At 52.3% G+C, this 20,268-nt stretch overlaps 1 protein-coding gene across 1 annotated transcript in view; it reads right to left on the bottom strand.

The window, feature by feature from the left end:
* The window catches only part of ZFHX3 (zinc finger homeobox 3), a 79,105-nt gene that overhangs the window by 20,622 nt on the left and 38,215 nt on the right, over positions 1–20,268 (bottom strand). Inside the window, exons 4-6 of the mRNA XM_075433414.1 lie at positions 18,335–18,442; positions 5,227–5,360; positions 4,819–5,019 (exon numbers count right to left, since the gene is read on the bottom strand). Of these exons, the coding sequence (XP_075289529.1) occupies positions 4,819–5,019; positions 5,227–5,360; positions 18,335–18,442 (443 nt within the window). The remainder of the gene's footprint in view (positions 1–4,818; positions 5,020–5,226; positions 5,361–18,334; positions 18,443–20,268) is intronic.

The raw sequence follows: 20,268 nt of genomic DNA, 5'->3' as shown, positions 1-20,268 counted from the left end.
ATTTGATGGCCACTTCTACAGACAGTGTGATCCAGTGAGTGACTGCTACAAAAAACCTGAGGGCTGACACACCACGCCTCCCGCCTCCCTGCCCCACAAGCATCCTCAGCAGGTCACACACACCCCAACACCTACAGACCTGTCACCGGTCTGGAGAACAACCTGCGGGTCCCCTCCCCACCAGTGCCAACCCACCGCAGTGACAAGAGTGGCTCCTGCCATCACCGGATCTACCATATTTTTATGACAACGAACAGCAGAGCAGCTCGTCAGCACGGGCCGGAGGCTCAGAGCCGCAGCACCCCTCCCGCGCCGGCCCCGGCAGCGTGACACAAGCATATTCTTGGCACGTCCGAAAAATTAATCTCGGATAGCGTGAACAGCCAGCTCCCCCCGCGCGCTGTGTCTGCCTGCTCTGACTTTCCTCCGGACCGAGTGACCGGACATGTGGGCAGGCTACGTGGTTCCTCCGTAAATGCCCCAAAACGCTGAAATCGGGCGGCTTTGAAAAGAAAACCTCTCTAAGGGGTCTGAAGAGATCCATTACTATCCCTATGTCCATGCAACCAGGGGGAAATACACATGCGATGCAAGGTTCCCGAACCAGACAAAGGAGGTAATTTCCATTACAAAGAGAGAGAGAGGGTGCTGGAGTGAAAAGCTTCATTAGACTCAGAGAGGCAAAGCGATGGCAGTATACCAAGGTCACTTCTAATTTAGACCATCTAATTGGCAAACATGGCTCCAAATGGCTATCATCTCACAGGGCTCAGAATTAATGAAGCCCGATTATTTTCATTACCTTCATCCGAGATGGAGAATGAGACACAGAGTGAGAGCGAAAGGGGGGAGTGAGAGGGGGCGAGAAGGAGGGAGAGAAAAATTGAATGACAGCAGAAGGGAGAGAGCAATAAGAAAAGACAATAGGAAAGAGGGAAAAAACATAAAGATAGCAAGAGCGAGAAGTGAGGATGGCAGGGACGGGCAGGAATTACTCTTAGCGCATGGGAGAAAAGAGAAAGACACGCAGATGGCTGGAAACACTGGGAAGACGCCCTAAACCGAGGAAGAGAAAACTGACAGCAGCAATGACGGGAGAGGAATGTGCAGAAGGATAAAGCTGGCCACGGGAGGAGGGAGAGCTCCCCGCTCCCGGAGGCTCTCGGGAAGCCGTCCCTTCTCCCGGCTTGAGCCCATCAGTCTTGTCAATCGACTGTGCAGGCGAACTGCACTTCACCCTCATTAAGGGGCTCTCTGCCGAAGCGGTGCAGGCCCGAGATTAGCAGAGAGGCTGTTATGTGGGAAGATGGCGATTAGACCCGCTCAGAGCGGCTGAAATGCCGCCTAAAAGGAACGTGGCCACATTCGTTCACCAGCCCCATGGAAGGGAAGCCGCAGGATACAGGGGGGACGGTGGGATCTCCTGTCCCACGGGGGTTTCCCTGGCCCCCCACGCCGTGCGGGGATGCGGCGCGTGCTCCTCTCCCCCCAGCCTTGGCTGCAGCCCTGCCAGCCCCCGTCCCAGCGCCTGGGCTGGCGGGGAGGACCCGGCTGTCCCGTGGGACAGCCAGCCCGGCTGCTCGCTGATATGAGAAGGACGGGGCACGGACCAGCCAGCGCGGAGATGCTGAGCGCAAGCGAGCAGCCGTTACTATGGCAACAGACATATTAGACACTGCAGGTTCCTGAAAGGCGTCTGATAAGGTATTATTAACTGGAGCCTCCTCCAAACGCTGAGCGCAAAGACACTGTGTCGAAAGGGACCTGGCTCCCATTTACTGGACTGCAATTCCCTTGCGGTGGCACCAAGACCCGACTCGCGCGTCAGACCGAGACGGGAAGCTTAGCTAGAATGAGAAAAATTAGGAACCTTTGATGCTGCTATATTCTGCATAAGCCATACCATTTCTCAAAATATCTGTAATTTAATGCAGAAAGAACCACCTTTGGACCCAGCCGCTACCTGAGTAGAAGCAGGAGAGGCAATCTTCCTCCCTGGACCTATCTCTGGGTACCAAAGCAGCCAGGTGCCCTGGGCCAGTGGCAACGGCAAGGTGGGAAAACCAGAAAGAAGCAAGAGGATGAGCTTCACAGCTAGGCCAGCCTCCACGGCTCTTGGCAGAAGTCCTGTGCTCTGCCGCAGAAGGACGAGGCCCTGCGCTCACCTACGGGGACTGTCCTCTGGGGTGCTGCAGCCACGTCCTCTGTCCCTGAGCTCCTTAACGAGTAGCTTCTGCTGGTCTCCATGTACCCTGGAGGACACAGACCTGCTCAGGCCGAGAGGATGGACCAGCCCACCTGCACCTGTTCCAGACTGCGTTCCACCAACAGCCCGGCTCAGGAACGAACCCCTTCACTGTCCGCGTAACAGATGCCCTTAGCGAACCGGTTATGCTTGCTGGCGTAAGCCAGGGGCTCAGCCTCCGTTCACTGCTCGTCTAAGGTCACAATGTCTTGCATCAATTTAGTTAGAATCTAACAAGATTCGTTCAAGTCCTCTGAAGGTACTGACGCACTTAAGCACCATCAATCCAAACGGATGCGGGTCGCAGAGCCCAAGGTCTTTGTGAGGGGACAGTTCCTCGACCCAGGCACACGAGTGGTCGGCAGAGCAGAGCTATGCCCTGCCAAGAGCCCGCAGGCACGGCCAGCTTCGCAGGCCTGGAGCACTGCTGGGGCTCTTTTCCCCTGCCTCTTTCTATTCGTTATTTGGAGTGCTGGGACCCGGCAGCCTGGCCGGATTTTTACTGGGTTTTATGACGCGGTGCAGCGACCGGCTCTCGTGGGAGCGCTTGGTCCAACCGTGGCCACCGCACACACCTTTGGCTTCTGCCGAGCCTGATGGGGCTGAGAGAGAGGGCAGAAAAATGAGAGGCCAGGCAGCCCGTAAAGCAAAGAGGGAAGATGAAAACCATAAAGGTGTTTGAGAAGGAGCCACAAGAGGACTGGAAGGGTGACAGAAAGAGAAGACGAGAGAACTGTAAGAGAAAAGCTGGGCAACGCCGCACGGGCTTGCTCAGACGATGTCACAGGATGGGAGCTGATAAAGAACAAGAGTAATACGACAAACGTATTATTCGCCTCCACTGTCAGGGATCGGGGAAGAAGGGAGAAAACCAGCAGATATGGGGTGCAAGAAAAAAAAAATCACAAAGAACTGACAGGAATCCAAACAAATGCTTTTTTTTATACTTGGCAACAAATTGTTCAATGCAGACACAACCTTGCCTTGAAGATTATACCAAACAAAGAACAGTGTAGAAATCTGACAATACATCCCATCTGTGAATTTAGAAGGGGTTTTGAAAATGTGCCTTATTAATTCTACCTGTACCTTAAACTGACACTAGCAAATGGAAAGGCACACTCATGTGAAACCTATGAATAGGGAATTCATGAAAGAAACATTCTGGGACTCAAAATGTTTTGTACTGAAGCAAGTGCTTGCGTGCTGGAGCGTGGGGTAAGCCTTCATGAGCATTTCTGTGCCGTGACACCACGCACAAGTCCTGCAGAAGAGGTCCGGCAGCCGCACGCACGGCTCCATGCGTACGCCAGCAGCAGAGAGACTCGAGGCCAGCGGCTCTGGGGTAAAGCAAGCCAGAGCACAAAGCCACGTCTCACAGGCGAGAAGCCCAACACTGTGCTGTGAATTTACCACTTCTCACCAAGCACTCGCTCTCAAGTTAGACGAATTTTGATTCCTTGGAGATGGTGTTGGAGGAGGATTCCCATGCTAGGTACTGAAACAAGGATGCAGGGCAGAGCCTGGTGCAAACTTGTTTGTGCTGAACCACAATCTGCTGCCTGAAGTTTCTGCTCCCCATCAGGATACTGCAATAGTGATCACAGCCCATGCACAGGCACAACGTTTTGTGTCACAACACCTTGAAAAGCGGAGTCGTTACAAGTTTTGAGCTCTAAGTGAAGACAGCCGACTTTATCTAGTGAGCTTTCACTCCACACTTCAGTGGCTAACTTCCTACTTTTGAGAATTTTAACTGCCTATGCTTACAGCTTGATTTAAAACCAGGCATTTCAAAACATCTTAAAAACAGCCCTTGAAACACTAGCTCTAGTATTCAACAGTCCCGTAAGGTTCCACCTCCCTTGGGCCAATGGCAGCATATCCCTTGCTTGTTCAGGCTACCCTGAAAAATGGGAACTGTTACACAACAAAAGCAGTGTAATTTTGGATGGAGCAACCCCTCATAGAAGTAACAGATCCAACTTCTCTCATACAACCACAACAAGGATCCTCATTAAGGGAACGAAGCGCAGAGCACGGGCAGCACAACAAAACTGTCTCCTCTCCACGAGATGAGTCCACCGAGGGAAGCTACTCTATTGGTTCTTAAAATCATATTTTAAGCAGAAACCTGATATCTAATTTCCTGTAATGTTACCTTAATCACCCTGTCTGTCCTTCTTGGGAAGTGCTCATCAACACACCAGCACCTTCTCTCTGCAACAGGAGCGGCACAGCACAGCAGCTACCGCACCTCCCAGAAGCTTCTGTGCAAGCTGCGATCCCACACACTGACCTCAGCTGCTAAAGGCAATCGTATTTATTCTAATCTCCTCACACGGGAAATTACTCAACACTGCAACACTGCCAGTTTCCACAGTGCTCAAGCACGGACAAGACAGTCTCTGCAGACAAAACATGCAGGGTTGGGAAAAACCGAAACGACAGAGCCCTGACAGATGATGGAGCTGCCCACCACGGCAAAGTCAGCCCGCGCTGGTCAGGCCATCCCTTGACTCTTCGTCTTCGCTAGGAAGGCAGCGGACGTGCTTGACTACGCAGCCACTTACCGTCATGATGAGTTTCTCGACACAGTCGGGTGACACGCTGTGCAGGTGGGTGAGGTGCAGCTGCAGATGGATCTTGTTGTTCAGCATGTCCTGGCAGAGCGGGCAGCGGAGCATGGGCTGCACCGAGTGCTGGGTCATGGCGTGCACCCGCAGCCGATTCACGTCGGTGTTACTGTACTTGCAGTATGGACACTGATACATCTGCAGAGCAAGACAAATGAATCATGCAATTGTTACAGCTGCTTCTTTCCTCTTTCCTTACAGCTAGACTTTAATAATTCGATGCCTTCTCCTACCACCAGTTATCGCCTTTCATCCTCCTTCTCCTATTTTATTCTTTGCTTTTGGCACATATGAAACAAATTACCTGCTTGGAGATGCACAAAAAGCTGGGTTCTTCTTCCTTACCTGTTCTGATTTGGTCTCCTCTGAAGTTTTTGACCATTTAAAGGAGAGAGGCGACTCAGAGCTGCTGGGAAACGAGATTCGTTTAGAAGATGCCGGAGGCTCTGTCAGCTCCTTCTCTGCCTGGCTGGCTGGTGCTGCAACAAAAAGAGATTTATATCAGGACATCCCTGAAGAGGCTGAAGTTGGATGAAGACAGTACTTCCATTTACTCTGCTGCTATTGCTTGAAACACACACCAAGAACTTGGAAGAGGATGAGCCTGTGGACTAACTTACGTCCTATAAAGCACGCCTGGCCTACAAAAGCTCATTCTTGATTATCTTCCATAGTAAGGGATAAGGGAACTGTGTCGTTTATAGTCAGAAGCAGAGAAATCTCAGCTATTTCTGTAGGCTGCTCACAACCTGGCAGGTGCAGGAGAGTCTTGTCCTGTGTTTACATCGGACACACAAATGCTTGGCCAGACATGAAGGCCAACACGGCATCTCCACGAGCAGTCGGAGTGACTCAGCAGAGCAGAACTCGTACTCCTCGCTCACCCGGGACCTCTCGCACATGAACACTCTGGCATACGTTTGCCTCGGAGACGGCTGGAGCCTGTGGCCGCCAACCCATCTGCCTTGCCCTCTGTGCTGGAAGCCGCGACTCACTGCCAGGACTCAAGAAGAGCATCTGGGGGTACTTCTCAGCAAGCGGTCCCACCAAAATCACAATGGCAGACCAGCAGCAGGACCCAGCCTACAGCCAGTGCCATAGACCCGGACAATCTCACACTGAAACAAGCTGAGGAAAGGTGATTTTATTTCAGCAGAACAGAACAAGGCAAATGAGCCCCAAAGTCAACAGCACAACACTCTGCAAGTTGAGGCACTCTGAGAAGCACATCCCTGACCTTTACCCCTCCCCCGAACCCTGGCAGCCTGCAGTACATAAATTTGTGGGACATCTATTATTTAAAAACTGTAAGGACAAGTATATTATACACAGCCCCCATCTCCTCCTCCCTGAACACACATTCATAACAGTACTTTAATCTGTCTCGAATCGACTTCAAACCCATTTCGCCCTTAATGGGAGTTATTCATTTTCACTTGAAAGGTAATATATGACAGCTGGATATTTAATATGATGGATCGGCTGCCGATTAACAAGGCACTGTAGCATTCTTAGACCGGTCCCCCCATACTCTTCCTCTTGTCTCTTATTCTCTTTGTGAACCCGCTGGTATCCGCTCCTTGTTTCAGAAGATGCCGTCAGAGTAAGTTCCAGGCAAACAGCTTCCTTCTCCGAGCACCTTCCGTTCACTGGCATGAGCTGCATTTCGAAAGGTGCCACAGCACAGTGAGAAATTCCATCCCGTTTCTAAACACCTTCCTGCCAGACCCCGCTTCTGAGCGCTCAGTTAAATGGAGGCAAAATAACTTCCAGGAGAGGGAGAAAAGCTCTTGCGAACAGGTAACAATACTGCCAGAGGGAGGCAGGGATCAGGGGAGCTCTGGTGCTACTGAACTTTTCCTGGTAGACCTGGCCACGCCAAAGCCTGCTTAGTGATCTCCTTCCCTGCCGCGCCGCCCTGCCGCACGCCTGGGATTTCAGCCTTGGCTGGGTACGCAGCCTCCATGCGCAGTCGTAAAGGCCAGGCTGTATCTGAAACCAAAACCACAGGACCCTACTGTGCTGCCAACACCACTAAAACATCCAAACCTAGAGTTTCTTTGTGTAAAACAAGTCTGCGGTGCCAGGGCTGACTTGCGGACACGAACACAGACCCCGCTCCGCCCCCTAGAATCATACAATCATAGAATCATTAAGGCTGGAAAAGACCGCTAAGATCATATCAGGTCCAACCATCAACCCAACATCACCACGCCTGCTAAACCATGTCCTGAAGTGCCACGTCTACAACGCTTTTTGAACACCTCCAGGGATGGTGACCCCACCACTGCCCTGGGCAGCCTGGTCCAATGCCTGACCATTCTTTCAGTGAAGAAATTTTTCCTAATATCCAATCTAAACCTCCCCTGACACAACTTGAGGCCATTGCCTCTCGTCCTGTCGTTAGTTACTTGGGAGAAGAGACCAACACCCACCTCACTACAACCTCCTTGTCAGGTAGTTGTAGAGAGCAATAAGGTCCCCCCTCAGCCTCCTCTTCTCCAGACTAAACCACCCCAGCTCCCTCAGCCGCTCTTCACAAGACTTGTTCTCTAGACCCTTCATCAGCCTCGTTGCCCTTCTCTGGACACGCTCCAGCACCTCGACATCCTTCTTGTAGTGAGGGGCTCAAAACTGAACACAGTATTCGAGGTGTGCAGAACGATGGGTGGCCTCTCAGGTCGATCCACTGGCTGAACCCGAGACCTTCCCTGGTGTTCAGAATCGGAAAGTCGTTAAAGATGTCTACAGGGCCAAAGCTGTTCTCCCTGACTTCCTATGAAAATGTGTCTGGAGGATGAGAAACACGGCAATACCCCAGACATGCCTGCGCTGCTCCTCTGCCGAGGAAGTGGTCCCACCTGGTGGGTTTGGGGAGGCAGAGACCACCACCGAGAGCCAGCACTGTGGCAGGTGGAGCAACACCCTGCCTTAAAACGCCCTGTCCGAGCCCCGTGTGACGTGAGTGGCCCTGCTAAGGAGGCTAATTGCTGTTGACATCGTCCACTCCTCGGTGTGACCCTGGTCATTGAAGCATCAGCCCCAGCCAGGTGTGTGGAGACCCCCGGTCTGCCAGTATGGTCACACAGCCATGTGAGCTCTGCTCCAGCCCTGCCCCGAGCTGGGACGACAGCGCCAGCCATGACTTTGGGTCCCCTTAGACTTCTCTGCCCCAGATGGCGACTGTGTCTCCTGCGTGGTTTGGGCAGGGTCTCTCCAGGCTCTGTGTCTGCCAGCTGCTGCTTCAAACCTCTGGGTGCCACTTGCTCTGCCAAGCCACCGGCAAGCGCTGCGGTGAGCCGTGTCGGCACTGCCAGCCTGTGAGAGAGGCAGGGGACGTGAGGGAGGAAAAGCGGTGACTGGAGAAACCTCTGTTCATGCATATGGGTCACCTTTCCAAATGAAGGACGACAATGCTTTCAGTTTTGGTGAGAACCACGAAATACCTACAGAACGGCATTAACTAAACCCAGGCGAGCTCCTGCAGTGTGAGTTCTGGACATTTAGAGAAGCCCTGGCATCCCCATTGGCAGTGGGGTCTGCGCTGGCACAGCAAGGCACGAGGAGCTCACGGAGCCCCTGGTCCTCACCCTCTGCCACCAACTTCACCGTTCGCTGCTCGCTGTGCACCGCCTCCAGCAGCTCACCGACGTGATGTTTTTGGATGCAGTGACATTAAATTTAACAACCGTCAACTGCCCCGTAGCTGCTGTACACTAGCTGTAACCTCTGGAGTCACGACATGTAATTTTCTTATTTCCTTTCTACTGTGAAGCAGCCTGCTTAGAATTAGGGAAAAGTAAAAGGTAATCAAAATTTACTTTTACTTATCATCTCCAAAGTGCCCATTTTTATTAAACGCACTTAATCCAACCCGTAACTTTAATCCTTCAAAACCAGAATTATTAATGATTGTCCAGACCCCAAAATAACTATTTTGTTGCAGTTCTGAAAAACCACATATTAAATATTTGTTCTAAGTATTCATTTTTGAGTTGACAGCTCAAGGGGGAATTTCAACACCCAGACCGAACTTTATCGCTGACAAACAGCCAAACACATGAAGTGACACATTCAGTCCACATCACAGATCAGAGGAATTAAGAACTGCCTTCTGCCTGGAGAAACGAGGCCACGCAGCTCGGCGCCTGCCTGCAGAGCTCGCCGGCAGCCGCGCGGGACCTTCGCGTCTGTACGGAGTGGATGGGACAAAACGTTCTCGGCCAAAAAAAACGTCAAAAGGGCCTTGGCCCCAAACCGCAGCTCGGCATCAGAGAAGGTGGGGCACAACACCTCTAGCCACATCCAAGACTCACGTAGAGGTACAGGCCTCGCAGAAAAGAAAAACTAACCTGGATTTAAAGTATGATATACACCTACGTATCAGTTAGTAAGTTCCTTATTTTAACTCTTGAAAGGAATTAAATCCTTGTTTGCCAACCTTAGAGAACAATCTGCGCTTCTCAACAACTGTACCCGAAAGCCAGGTGCACCGCGATGGTGTGGCTGCAGGCGTGTTGGCCCACCACGGCACTTCCTGGAGACCTCCTTGTCTTCTTGCTCTTCCTCGGCAGCTTCTGCTTTTCCCAGGTGTTATTTCAGAGGTGAGACGAGACGCTTCCCTGGAAGTGGGGATCCTGGCCTTTGGCCAGAGGCAAAACCGGCAAGTGTCCCCAAAGCTGCCAGCCCTGCGTCCTGGCGGGAGGGGAGCCGCCACCCTGCCCCCCAGCCATCAGGTTCTTTTAGCTAAAGCACCACTGACAGCCCCTTCATCTAAACTCCCATCTCCCAACCCAGCAACATAATGGAGAAGCCAATTAAATGATTATTAATTCATGCTGCTTTCCGTAAGCCAGAGGTTCTCATCTCCCTGCATTCCGTAAACCAGCTTGCCACTTGCCCTAGAAATTTACAGTGGGGTTTCTGCTATCTCCATTGATTTAGAAAACAACACCCTCCCCGCCCCCAGTCTACGGAAAAAAATCCCTTCCTACTAAGTTCAGCAGCCGGCCTGGGAAAAAGTTTTCAGCGGGACCAGGGAACTGTGTTTTCACTGCCTGATGGAAAATAAAATTCCATATTTGGTGGTGCCTCCCTCCTCAAACCTCTCTTGGCGTTTTCTTGGAGCAATTACTCAGCATCACGAGCCCTCGGAGCAGAGCGACCTGCCTGCCGTGCCCGCAGAGCCCCGTGGCTGGAAACGCCCGCGACAGCAGCCCTCACCCCGCCCGGGTCCTGCGCGGGAGCATCCTTCACGGGGCTGTGGTTTTCCTCCCGAAATCCAGAGACCGGAGCAGACTGTGTTATCCGCTTTCACGCTCACGCAGCCTTCCCCATGGGTGATGGGCACGCTGTGGCTGTCCCCGTGGTCCGGACCCACCCGCGCAGTCCCACGCACAGCAGCGCAGAACGCCGGCGCGCCACGGTTCGGTCGCCGCCTCTCCGGCAGACGGTCGCTATCCCACAGAAACACACGGTTTGTATTAATCCAGCCAGTAGAACTTCGAGAAGGTGACTCCGCCAAGACTGGGGTGACAGAGCAGGGGTGGGAGCCCCGCTCCGGGCTCCCCGAACGGGCACCTGGGCGTACAGCACTGCTACAGCGCTGCCCGTTCGTTACCTCGTGTCTTAATAATATATGGTTGAATGTTTCTCTCTGCAACACTGTCTGTTTACATTCCTTATTCCCTGAAGGTACCATTCGTTCTAATAAGATGTTGTAGCCATACTAACAGGCCTGTATATTGCCTGTTGCTCTACAGGACTTCTTCAACGCTGGATTTGATAAATAACGTGATCGCATGATAGACAGAAGTAAATACACAGAGATTTGCAAGTACAGTTTTGTACCCAGACCCTTATCGCTGCCTTTCAGAAGTGTGGCCCTGAAAATCGTCAAATAATTTGTTTTTCTAATGCTGTGTCATACCTCGCAGCCTGCGGTGAGCAGGAACAACTGAATTACTATTAAATATTCATATTACAGTACCCAGGAGCCCCAGCCGCCACCAGACTCCCCGTACCAACACAGAGCGCCCAGAAAACGTCGCGGTGAGATGCCAGGCAGCACAAGGGGCACGTGGAGGCAGCGCGTTGCTTGCCATCGCGAGCTCCACGGATCTTCCCCGCAGCCCCGCAGATCGGATCATCTCCCGCCGGCTGCTGCCGGAGCCGCGCTGCTCCCCGCGAGGGAGCAACAACGACCCGCGCAGGCTGGGCGAGAGACACCGGAGCAATGGCACGAAGTTACGGACCAGTCCCAAAGGAATCCCGACCCTGGCCCAGGGAGCAAGAGAGTCGGTGGCCAACTTGGCTGCGGGTGGCCCTGCCGTGCTGGCACGCTGGTACGAGGGTCCGGGCGCTCGCAGACACGTACGCGGCAGCGACCGCAGCAGAAGGTGACCCTGGCACGCGGGTAGCAAAACGCTCTGGCAAACATACCCGAAACAAAAAGGCCTGGACTGAAGGTGGAGGCTGCTCTGCCCTGGCAGCAACAGCGGCTCGTGCGGGGCAGAAGGAAAGACGGGGCAAGCAGAAAGTCACCCCGTCTTGTGCCCAGCATGGCCCCACCTTTGCAAAGCGGTACCCTAAAGCACTGCACCTTTTCTTCCAGCAATGGTGTTGAAGATTGTATCTCTAGAAACGTGGGAAATCTTGGGGTTTTTTAAGTTATAAACTGACTGAAAGGAAAGAGGCAATAATCTATTTGACTGTTTCCTACGGTTCTTGAGCCAGCCATCAATCCGTGTGAATATTACTGTTTAATTCAACTGAATAAACATTTCAACTAACCTACCATGAGAGTCCATCTCAGCTAATTCATTAAACCAATGTATTGAGCTTGGGAGACGGCCTAAACATTCTGCTAACTCCTTCACACCAGCAAGAAGGGATCACCACCGCTGCCGGGCAGCACACAGCCACGGGGCGAGCAGAAACTACCGGCGAGGACAGACCGACCACGGAGAGCGGAGACCGCAGAGACGTCGGCAGAGACCCGCTCGCTGAAGAACATGCGGGAAGGGTATCTGGAAGCAGCAAAGCAGGCATGGCACAGGCTCCGCACGGCAATTCACCCCGCAGTGCCACCGAGATGGCCCCTCCACGCTCCCGCATGCCCTGGAGAGCAGGGGCTGCCGCACGGGCAGGTTTTAGCATGTGTTATTGCTGCTGGGGACGCAGCAACTGGGTTTTACAGTGGTGAAGACCACACGCACGTGCTTTCAAGTTTAGCAGCTGGCAAAGGCAGCCGGGAGGGAACTGGGAGGGCTGGCTCCGCTTTGGGGGTGTCCAGGACCACTTCTCCCAGCTAAAAGTCAACAATTGTTTCACCGGGGCCAGATCGGTAATTTTGCTGCTTTTTATTTTTTAAGTAGCTATACATCGCTAGGTATAAACAGAAAGCTCAAAGAAGAGTCATTAAAACGATGAAGCTGAGCGTGAGGAAGAACCAAAGGCGCTGCGCAGGCAGCTGTGCCCACCCGCCCTGCCGGAGCCGAGGGGCTGGGACGGGGCGAGCCTGGCAGAGGGGGACCGGGGATGCTCCAGGGTCGTGGCTCCAGCCAGTGGGCAGAGCCCGGGCAGCATCCCACGGCCATCCCCACAGGAGGGCCGAGGGGCCTTCGTGCTCCTCCCAGAGCCACCGCCGGTCATCGCCCCCCCGTTGCCCCCCTAGAGACCCAGCACCAGCAGACGCTGCCCGGGAGCCAGGAGCGGGCCCTGCTCTGAGCCCAGCCTCCCTGGCAAGCCACGGCACGGAGGTGCTTGGCCCAGCTGTTTCCCCGGGCTTGCGCTGGCTCCGGGAGCCTTTTGCGCTTGGTAAATCCTCAGGAAAAAAGCGGAGTTACAGCCAGCCTTCCCATCCCCTCTCCCAGGCTTCCTCCACGCAGAAGCCAGGGCCAAGAACCGCTCCATCGTGGCCCTCATCCCCTTCCTCCCAGCCTCCTCTCGCTCTCGTCTTTACGCTGATCCACAGAATATCCCAGCCATTAAGTGCTCAACAAACACCATATATTAAAAAAAACAGGAAAAAGCAGCAGTGGGGGGAGGGGCGGTAATAGATTTCCGTCAGGATGTGCCTGACCTGTTTTTTTCAATTTCAGTAATTAGAAAGGCAGTGGGCCTGTAGGAATTATTCATAAACTGCAGGAGCTGTGCAGTATACATTTATGTTAAACATGTCAAATCCGATTGAAATCATGCCTGCCAGCACCATACTCCATAAACACACTTTTCTGCAACAATTTCCCAGCTCTCGGCAGCCCATTAATACCTCCTTTAATAGCAATCTACCACGGATTCGAATCAGGGACGCTCCATTGCACTAATTGCTCTGTGTTAGGTGAGCATCATGGATTAAAAAAAAAAAAAAATCATTAAAAAAAATAAAAGCCCTTCAGGCTAGCCTGCTAGAAATATTTCATTTCAATCTATATTTTCTGTAGAGTTTGTTTCTTGTTTTTGTAGAAAAAAAATCTGATATTCTACATCTATACAACTGAGAGTGCATTAAGGAAGTCTCTTTCATGGCTGGGTCACTGCAGACGAAGTGCTCTTCTCTAGTCAGAAAATACACACAAGCCCCACCCCAAATCTCAAAACTCTTGTACTGATCTGCCCTGCTCTGATTCAGGCTTCAGCTGAAGATTCATCGTTTACATCCCGCCTTAAAAACGGAGTCGGGAACAGCCACAATTTCCTTCCTCCTTGCCGGTTTGCCTGTGATAAATCTCACGTTAGTCATGATGAGATAATTTCTAAAGCTTGGCCATCAGACAGCGAGCATCTCCCTTCTCCAGCCCGGAGGCGGACGGCTCTGGAGCAGAGGGACGCAGGCAGGGCAGAGGCAGCTCCGGTGCGAGCGGCGCTTGGCAGCTGCTTGATCCCACTGCCAGAGAGAGAGGAACAGGAGCAAGCAAGCAGGTCCCGTCCAGAAAGCGGGAACCTCAGCCCTTTTCTCTCCGCACAGCGCTTTAGGAGCCTGACGGCAGCGTCAGCGGGCTGTTAGGAGTTGCAGGGAACAGACGGCGCTGCTGCTTTCCAGAAACCTTTTAGGAGCCACAAAGATCACAGAATGGTATCACAGAATGTTCGGGGTTGGAAGGGACCTCTGTGGGTCACCCAGTCCAACCCCCTGCCCAAGCAGGGTCACCCAGAGCAGGCTGCACAGGACCTTGTCCAGGCGGGGCTTGAATATCTCCAGAGAAGGAGACTCCACAGCCTCCCTGGGCAGCCTGGGCCAGGGCTCCGTCACCTCAGAGGGAAGAAGTTCTTCCTCATGTTCAGACAGAACTTCCTCTGCTTCAGTTTGAATGTATGTGAAAATCAAGGTAAAACGAATCCTTATTTGGGATAGAGTTCTCCACAGTATATTTTAAAGGAAAGCATTACCTAAAAAAAATTAGTTTTTGCTTAAGATTCTTCCATTTTAAAACAAATAGAAAAACGAATTGCTACATTTATTTTGCAGCTGAGACAAATACACAACGAAAGCAGGGAAGTTCCTCCGTTTAGTGCTAACACAACACCGGTGCAGCCCAGCAGACGTGGAGCGCCGAGCAGTCCGACAGCCCTGACTCACCACTCGTGCGCGGGCGCAGAGGGAGCTGGGCAGACACACTCGACGTCTCGGTAGAGATCCTGCAAATCTTTCAGGAAGAGGAGGAAATCATCACCCAGTGCGCAGCGAAGAAACTGAGGCACAAAAGGCGAGCAAACTGCTAAGGAACGTCATGATCAAACTGCAGCGCGATGAACAGAAAACAGGTCCATCAACCTCCACTTCAACACACAATTTACGGGCTTTGAGCCTGCGTTTCCTTCTTGCTGATCTCCCACTCTCACAGAATGGCACGGCTCAGGGGCAGCTCCAAAGGTCAGCCGGTCCATCCAGAGCAGGAGGAAATGTGCCCACTTCACTGCCGACAGCAGCTCTTCTAATCTTCTTGAAAGACCTCTGAGGAACCTTCCCATAAAATCTACTCCAGTGCTTCACAAGCTGCACCAGGAGAATTTATTTTTTTAATTTATGATCTAACCTCAATCTTCCATCCTTCAATTTAAGCCCATTGCTTCTTGTTGTCTATATCCTGAACACGAAGAACAAATTATTTCCTTCCTTTCAGAAGCATTTTATGCACAAGCAGACTTCTTCGTCTGAACATGAGGAAGAACTTCTTCCCTCTGAGGGTGACGGAGCACTGGAACAGGCTGCCCAGGGAGGTTGTGGAGTCTCCTTCTCTGGAGATATTCCAGACCCGCCTGGACAAGGTCCTGTGCAGCCTGCTGTAGGTGACCCTGCTTCAGCAGGAGGGTTGGACTAGATGACCCACAGTGGTCCCTTCCAACCCCTACTATTCTGTGATTCTGTGATTCTCTTGCCCTCCCCTTTGGTCTTCTCTTTTTCAGTCAAATAAGCCCGTTTCGTCCCATTTTCTCCTCACAGTTGACTTTATGCAGACCACGCTCTTTTCTGGGTCATTCCTGCTGTTTGGGCTCTCTGAAATTGCTCCTCAACTTTCTTGACACCCCATGCTCAGAAACAGACAGCTTTCCAGCACTGAAGAAACTCACCCACCCCACAATATTTTCACCTACACCATAATGCTTGTGCTTCGTTTTGAGACTGTTCCGAAAAGCAGTGCCAAAAGCCTTCCTAAGGAGAAGAATAGAGACACTGACTTCAAGCAGGACCTTCTTCAGACAGAAGGAAATTGGGTTGTCTTGATGTGATTTGTTCTTGACAAATCCATGTCAACTGTTGCTCATCTCATTATCTTCCCATCAGCACCTACAAGCAGTTCTTTGGTCAATTCCCAGGAAATCTGGGGCAAACGGCGCTGGCAGGCGTGCAGTTCCCCAGCTGCTCCTTTACTCAAAGATAAGCACCGTGTCTGTCCCCTCGCGGTACCTCCCCCGTTTTCTGTAAATTTGCAAGAGATAGCAGCTGACAGGTCTGAGGATGCTTCAGTCACTTCCAAAAACCACCCAGGTACGAAGCAGCAGGTCACGGATGGGACAACATTCACCTTAAGTAAGTACTCTGCCGCCTGTTCCTTCACAGCTGGAGGATGAGCTGTCACAGAATCACAGAATCCCAGCATGGCAGGGGTTGCAAGGGACCTCTGTGGGTCAACTTGTCCAACCCCCCTGCAGAAGCAGGGTCACCTACAGTAGGCCGCACAGGACCTTGTCCAGGCGGGTCTTGAATATCTCCAGAGAAGGAGACTCCACAACCTCCCTGGGCAGCTGTCCCCACCGCGCCGCTGACACGGGCTGCTCTGGTCTCTTGTGGGGCCGGTCTGTTCAGTGGAGACGAAGACGAAGAAGGCTTTATGCTCTTCAGCTTTCCTGATGTCGTAGTTGATAGCCTTCCCACTGGGCTGAGCCGCAGACCAGCTCTTTTCTTGCAGTCTTCTCTTACAGCGAGTGACTCCTTGATACTGCCCTTTTCCCTCCCTGGTTTCATCTCAGTTTGTACCGTGGCGTTTTCGTATTCCTGTACACGCGGACACTGCTCTTCTGTGGTTGTCATGAATATTCTGACCTACTTTCCACTCCTTTCCACGTCTGAGGTCCAGAAGGACGTGGTAACATAGCCATGTTCCTCAAGAGAGCTTGAAAGCACACACAATACAAGACTGAGCTGTGGTACCTGCTTTGCATATCCACTGTATGCAAAGAGTGGCTAACGTTCTTTTTTTTTTTTGCTTTAAAGTTCAGGGTAATGTTGTTACATGTTCGAAAGCAGGCCCTGAATTCAAGAACAGCACGTGCGTGCATCCTGCTGCGGCTGTGCTCTTCAGCCTGGCAGCGGCTCTGGATAAGGCTTGCCCAGAGCTCTGTGGGCTTACGCACACAGTCTGCGTCTTCCTCGGTGTGCGCTCCTTGGGAGGCTCCGCGAAGCTCTCCATCCCTTATCTGCTGCTTGACTGACAAACCTCAGAAACAGGTTAGGAAATTCACTGGCAGGATAAAGAAATAAAGCCACCCAAATTTACAGTTTCTGGATAGTAAAGGGTGTAAAAAGTAGGTTCTTCATTTCTCCTTACACGTTTTAACATGTAAAAATAATCTCACACAGCTCACTTTTTTTAAGTGGTCCAGGTTTGGGCAAAGGGCCCTACTTACCCTTTAAGAGATTTAGTAAATATACAGTACTTGCATCTTTCTGTGGCACTTCATGAACCCTGTTCTTGCTTAGGATCACACAATCCCACACAACAAGAGACTAAAAATCACCTACAGCCAAATAAAATCGGCATCTCTGCGTTGAAGAACGGGTCTGTGATGGGGCACACCATACAGAGCAGCCTCAGCGAGGGCAGTCTAGACTGAAACACGAGTTCCAACAAGCATGAAAGCACAGCTTGCTTTCTTCACCAGTCTGGACACATCTTCCAGTGACCGGGATTAAAACTGTACTGAGGCAAAAGACCACATTTCATCCTTTTGGAGACTGTGCAAGCCGAACTATCTCTCTGGCTGTGGCCCACTAAGAGGCAACCACGAACATGGCAGAGGCTGCCTGGAAGCAGAGCTGCTGTGCAGACCGAGAGAGGCATCGTGCCAAACAACCGTAAGTCTGCAAACCGACTGGGCTACCGTGCAGGAACAGGAATGCACGTCAGAACCGCTCCGTCCTGGGTCAAGCAAAATGAGCACTGCTTCCAGTGCCTCCATGTCCACATCTACGCTGAAGCGGTCGGCAAGCACCAGCTGAGGAGGGGAATGGCCCTCTCCAGACGAGGACAATCTTGCAGCTGCTTTCTGCTCAAAGGCAAGGCATGTTTAAAAGATTCCTCCCACTCACCTCTGCGGGACAGCAATCATCTTCTGGGAAAGACAGAGTAACCCAGTACCTTCATAATTAATCCATCTACGGATTTTGCAGAGAGAAACCTTTCAGATTCCACTGCAACCACCTAAGTATTATTGCTCATCTGCATTTTCTGTGTCAGGATGTCACCGCTCCAGCAGAAAGCCAGCAGTTAACAGAGCACAAGCACCGGGTCTGCCTCTCTGCTCTGCCCTTCCACATCAAAACCTTGCTACCAGAGCCAGGACCACGATGAAAAAGCAGCCTTAACAACATAAGGTGGGGTTTCATGATATGCTTAATCCGCCCTGAGTGCTGGCTGCTGCCAGAAGGGGTGGTCCCCTCCTCCCTCCCCTCCCAGCTCCCAGTTCCCACTGCCTGGGTCAGGTCCAGCACCGCGGAGATCCAACCCACGGCCCCTGCGTGAGCCCGGGGCTGGGAGTGCGGACGCATGACCCACTGTGGCTCAAACCACATGAGGGTGTCACGAAGCTACACCCAACGACTTCACACGGGACAGTTAGGTCGTGCTGACAGTGCTGTGTGGCACGGTCATTTAAGAAGAGAGTTTTGCAGACCGCTGCTCTTCCCAGTCTACTTTCCTGGATTTAAAGAAAAAGAGGGACCAAAACCCACCTGTCCATTTACTCTGGTCCTTGTCCCCTCCACTCTCTTGCTCCTTGGCAGGCTCTTCAGCATCACCGGCTGTTTCATTGGGCCCTTCCACATCTTCAGTTGATTCTTCTGAAACAAGAGAAGCAGAAAGCGTAACATCAAAATGGAAGTCAAAACAGAGGAGCAAGTAACTGCCACTGAACAACAGAGCAACAGCCAACGCTGAAGCAGAAGCGCTGAGCGGTAGATACCAGTGTCACCCAGCATTCTCCCAAGAGTATCTATCTGCTACCTGGTCAAAAGAGAAACTACAGAGGAAAAAAGCGAGAGATGAAGACGAACTGAAGCATCTTGCCTACTTCTACCGCTTATAGCTACCGACGGTCCCTGTGGTGTAATGTACAGTAGAACATTTGCCTGGTATGAGAAGGCTCTACCCAACCATGCCATGGTTTAGAGAAGCATCGGGGACTGATCGGAGCCTCTACCACCTTCAGCCTCAGCCTTCCTCCTCACCCCCATCTCTTCGGACCGAACCGCTCTGCGTAGCACTAACCCTGGTCACCGGGACCCCCGAGGTCCCTGCAGAAATGCCACCACTCACTTCTGCTCCCGCAAAGCAAGGAGCAACACTGTCTTTGGCAGACACGGCCCTGACACAATGCACGGGAGGAAGCTGCTGGGGTCTGGTTTTCATCCCAGTCACGGGAAGAGTTTGAGCACACAGGCAGCATCACACCGGTGCAAAAGCACAAAGGAGAAAAAATACTCAGCGCAGTGACGTGCTGAAAGCTCAGAACAAAACGCAAAGTGCCACTGGCCCCACCCGCGAACCAAAGCACCGGCGCGGCGAGGCCGGCGGCACGGAGCGTGTCGACACGGCGCAGTGCGGCTCCACGCAGAGGCACGCTCGTCAGGGGGAACGCTGCGAGGGAAAGAGCTGCAGCTCCCAGACCTCTTACGCCAGGGTGTAACAGCCACATTATCATCTGATATCTTCGGTATTTATGTACAGTGCGTGCAGCTCGACAGCTACCACGTAATTGATGGGGGCTACACGAACACTGGGAAGAAAGGGTACTTTTAATCCATTATATCCTCTTTTAGGCAGGATAGTTCATAATTTTAACTTGCATTATCTGGTCATGGTAAATCCTAGGCTATCCTGAGGTTTTATCTGAACTACCCAACCAGTTAAAGCACCAGCCCCCATCCTGCCCCTAACAAAGACAGGGCTAGAAATCAGCATTAAAAATATCTGTGAGGACATTGCAGATACTCAGCAGTGCCCTTTGACAATGTGACAGCTTAAGTCAGAGAGGAACTTGTAAAAGCATCCAGGGATCAGCACTGATACTAAGCGGAAGCCCTGTGATTTATACTACACCCCTCTTTTAAAAGCTGGCAACTCCTGAGAGCTGCAGGGATCCCAGTAGCCTTCTCCCGGGAAAACAGGACCCCAGAGGAAGAGGGGTGGTGGGTGGCATTGCTGGGCAAAGGCGCCCGACGCGTGGGAAGCCACAGCTCCCCGCGGCAGGGCCGAGGTGAGCAGTCTGCCTTGGGAGACGAGCGGGCCGGTTTGCTGGAGAGGAAGGCTGTGAACCCAGCAGCTGGATTCGCATGTCTGACATTAAAATTCCAACATTTTTCCCAGCCTGGGGAAAAAAAAAAAACCCCAACCAAGCACCCCCAGCCCCCACACCACCTTGCTGCCTTCAAAGCGCTGCCACGCGGGGTGAGACAGCTAGCAGATCTCAGCCGGTTTTATTGAAATCCTTCATCAAGGGGTTTCTATTATTTTATTCAAACCTTCATTTTAACCTTCCTCGCAGCCCTCTCTCCGGACCCCCACCTTGCTCTCCCAGCTCAGGGCCCCCCCCTGCCAACAACAAAGGGTGCCCGGCACCCCGCACTCCCGGCTGCCACCCGGAGGGGTCAGCATCGGCATGGGAGGA

The sequence above is a fragment of the Opisthocomus hoazin genome, chromosome 12, assembly GCF_030867145.1.
Source record: "Opisthocomus hoazin isolate bOpiHoa1 chromosome 12, bOpiHoa1.hap1, whole genome shotgun sequence".
In the NCBI taxonomy this organism is placed as follows: Eukaryota; Metazoa; Chordata; class Aves; order Opisthocomiformes; family Opisthocomidae; genus Opisthocomus; species Opisthocomus hoazin.
Note: the sequence above shows the minus strand (reverse complement) of the source record. Positions and strands in the feature narration are given on the sequence as shown.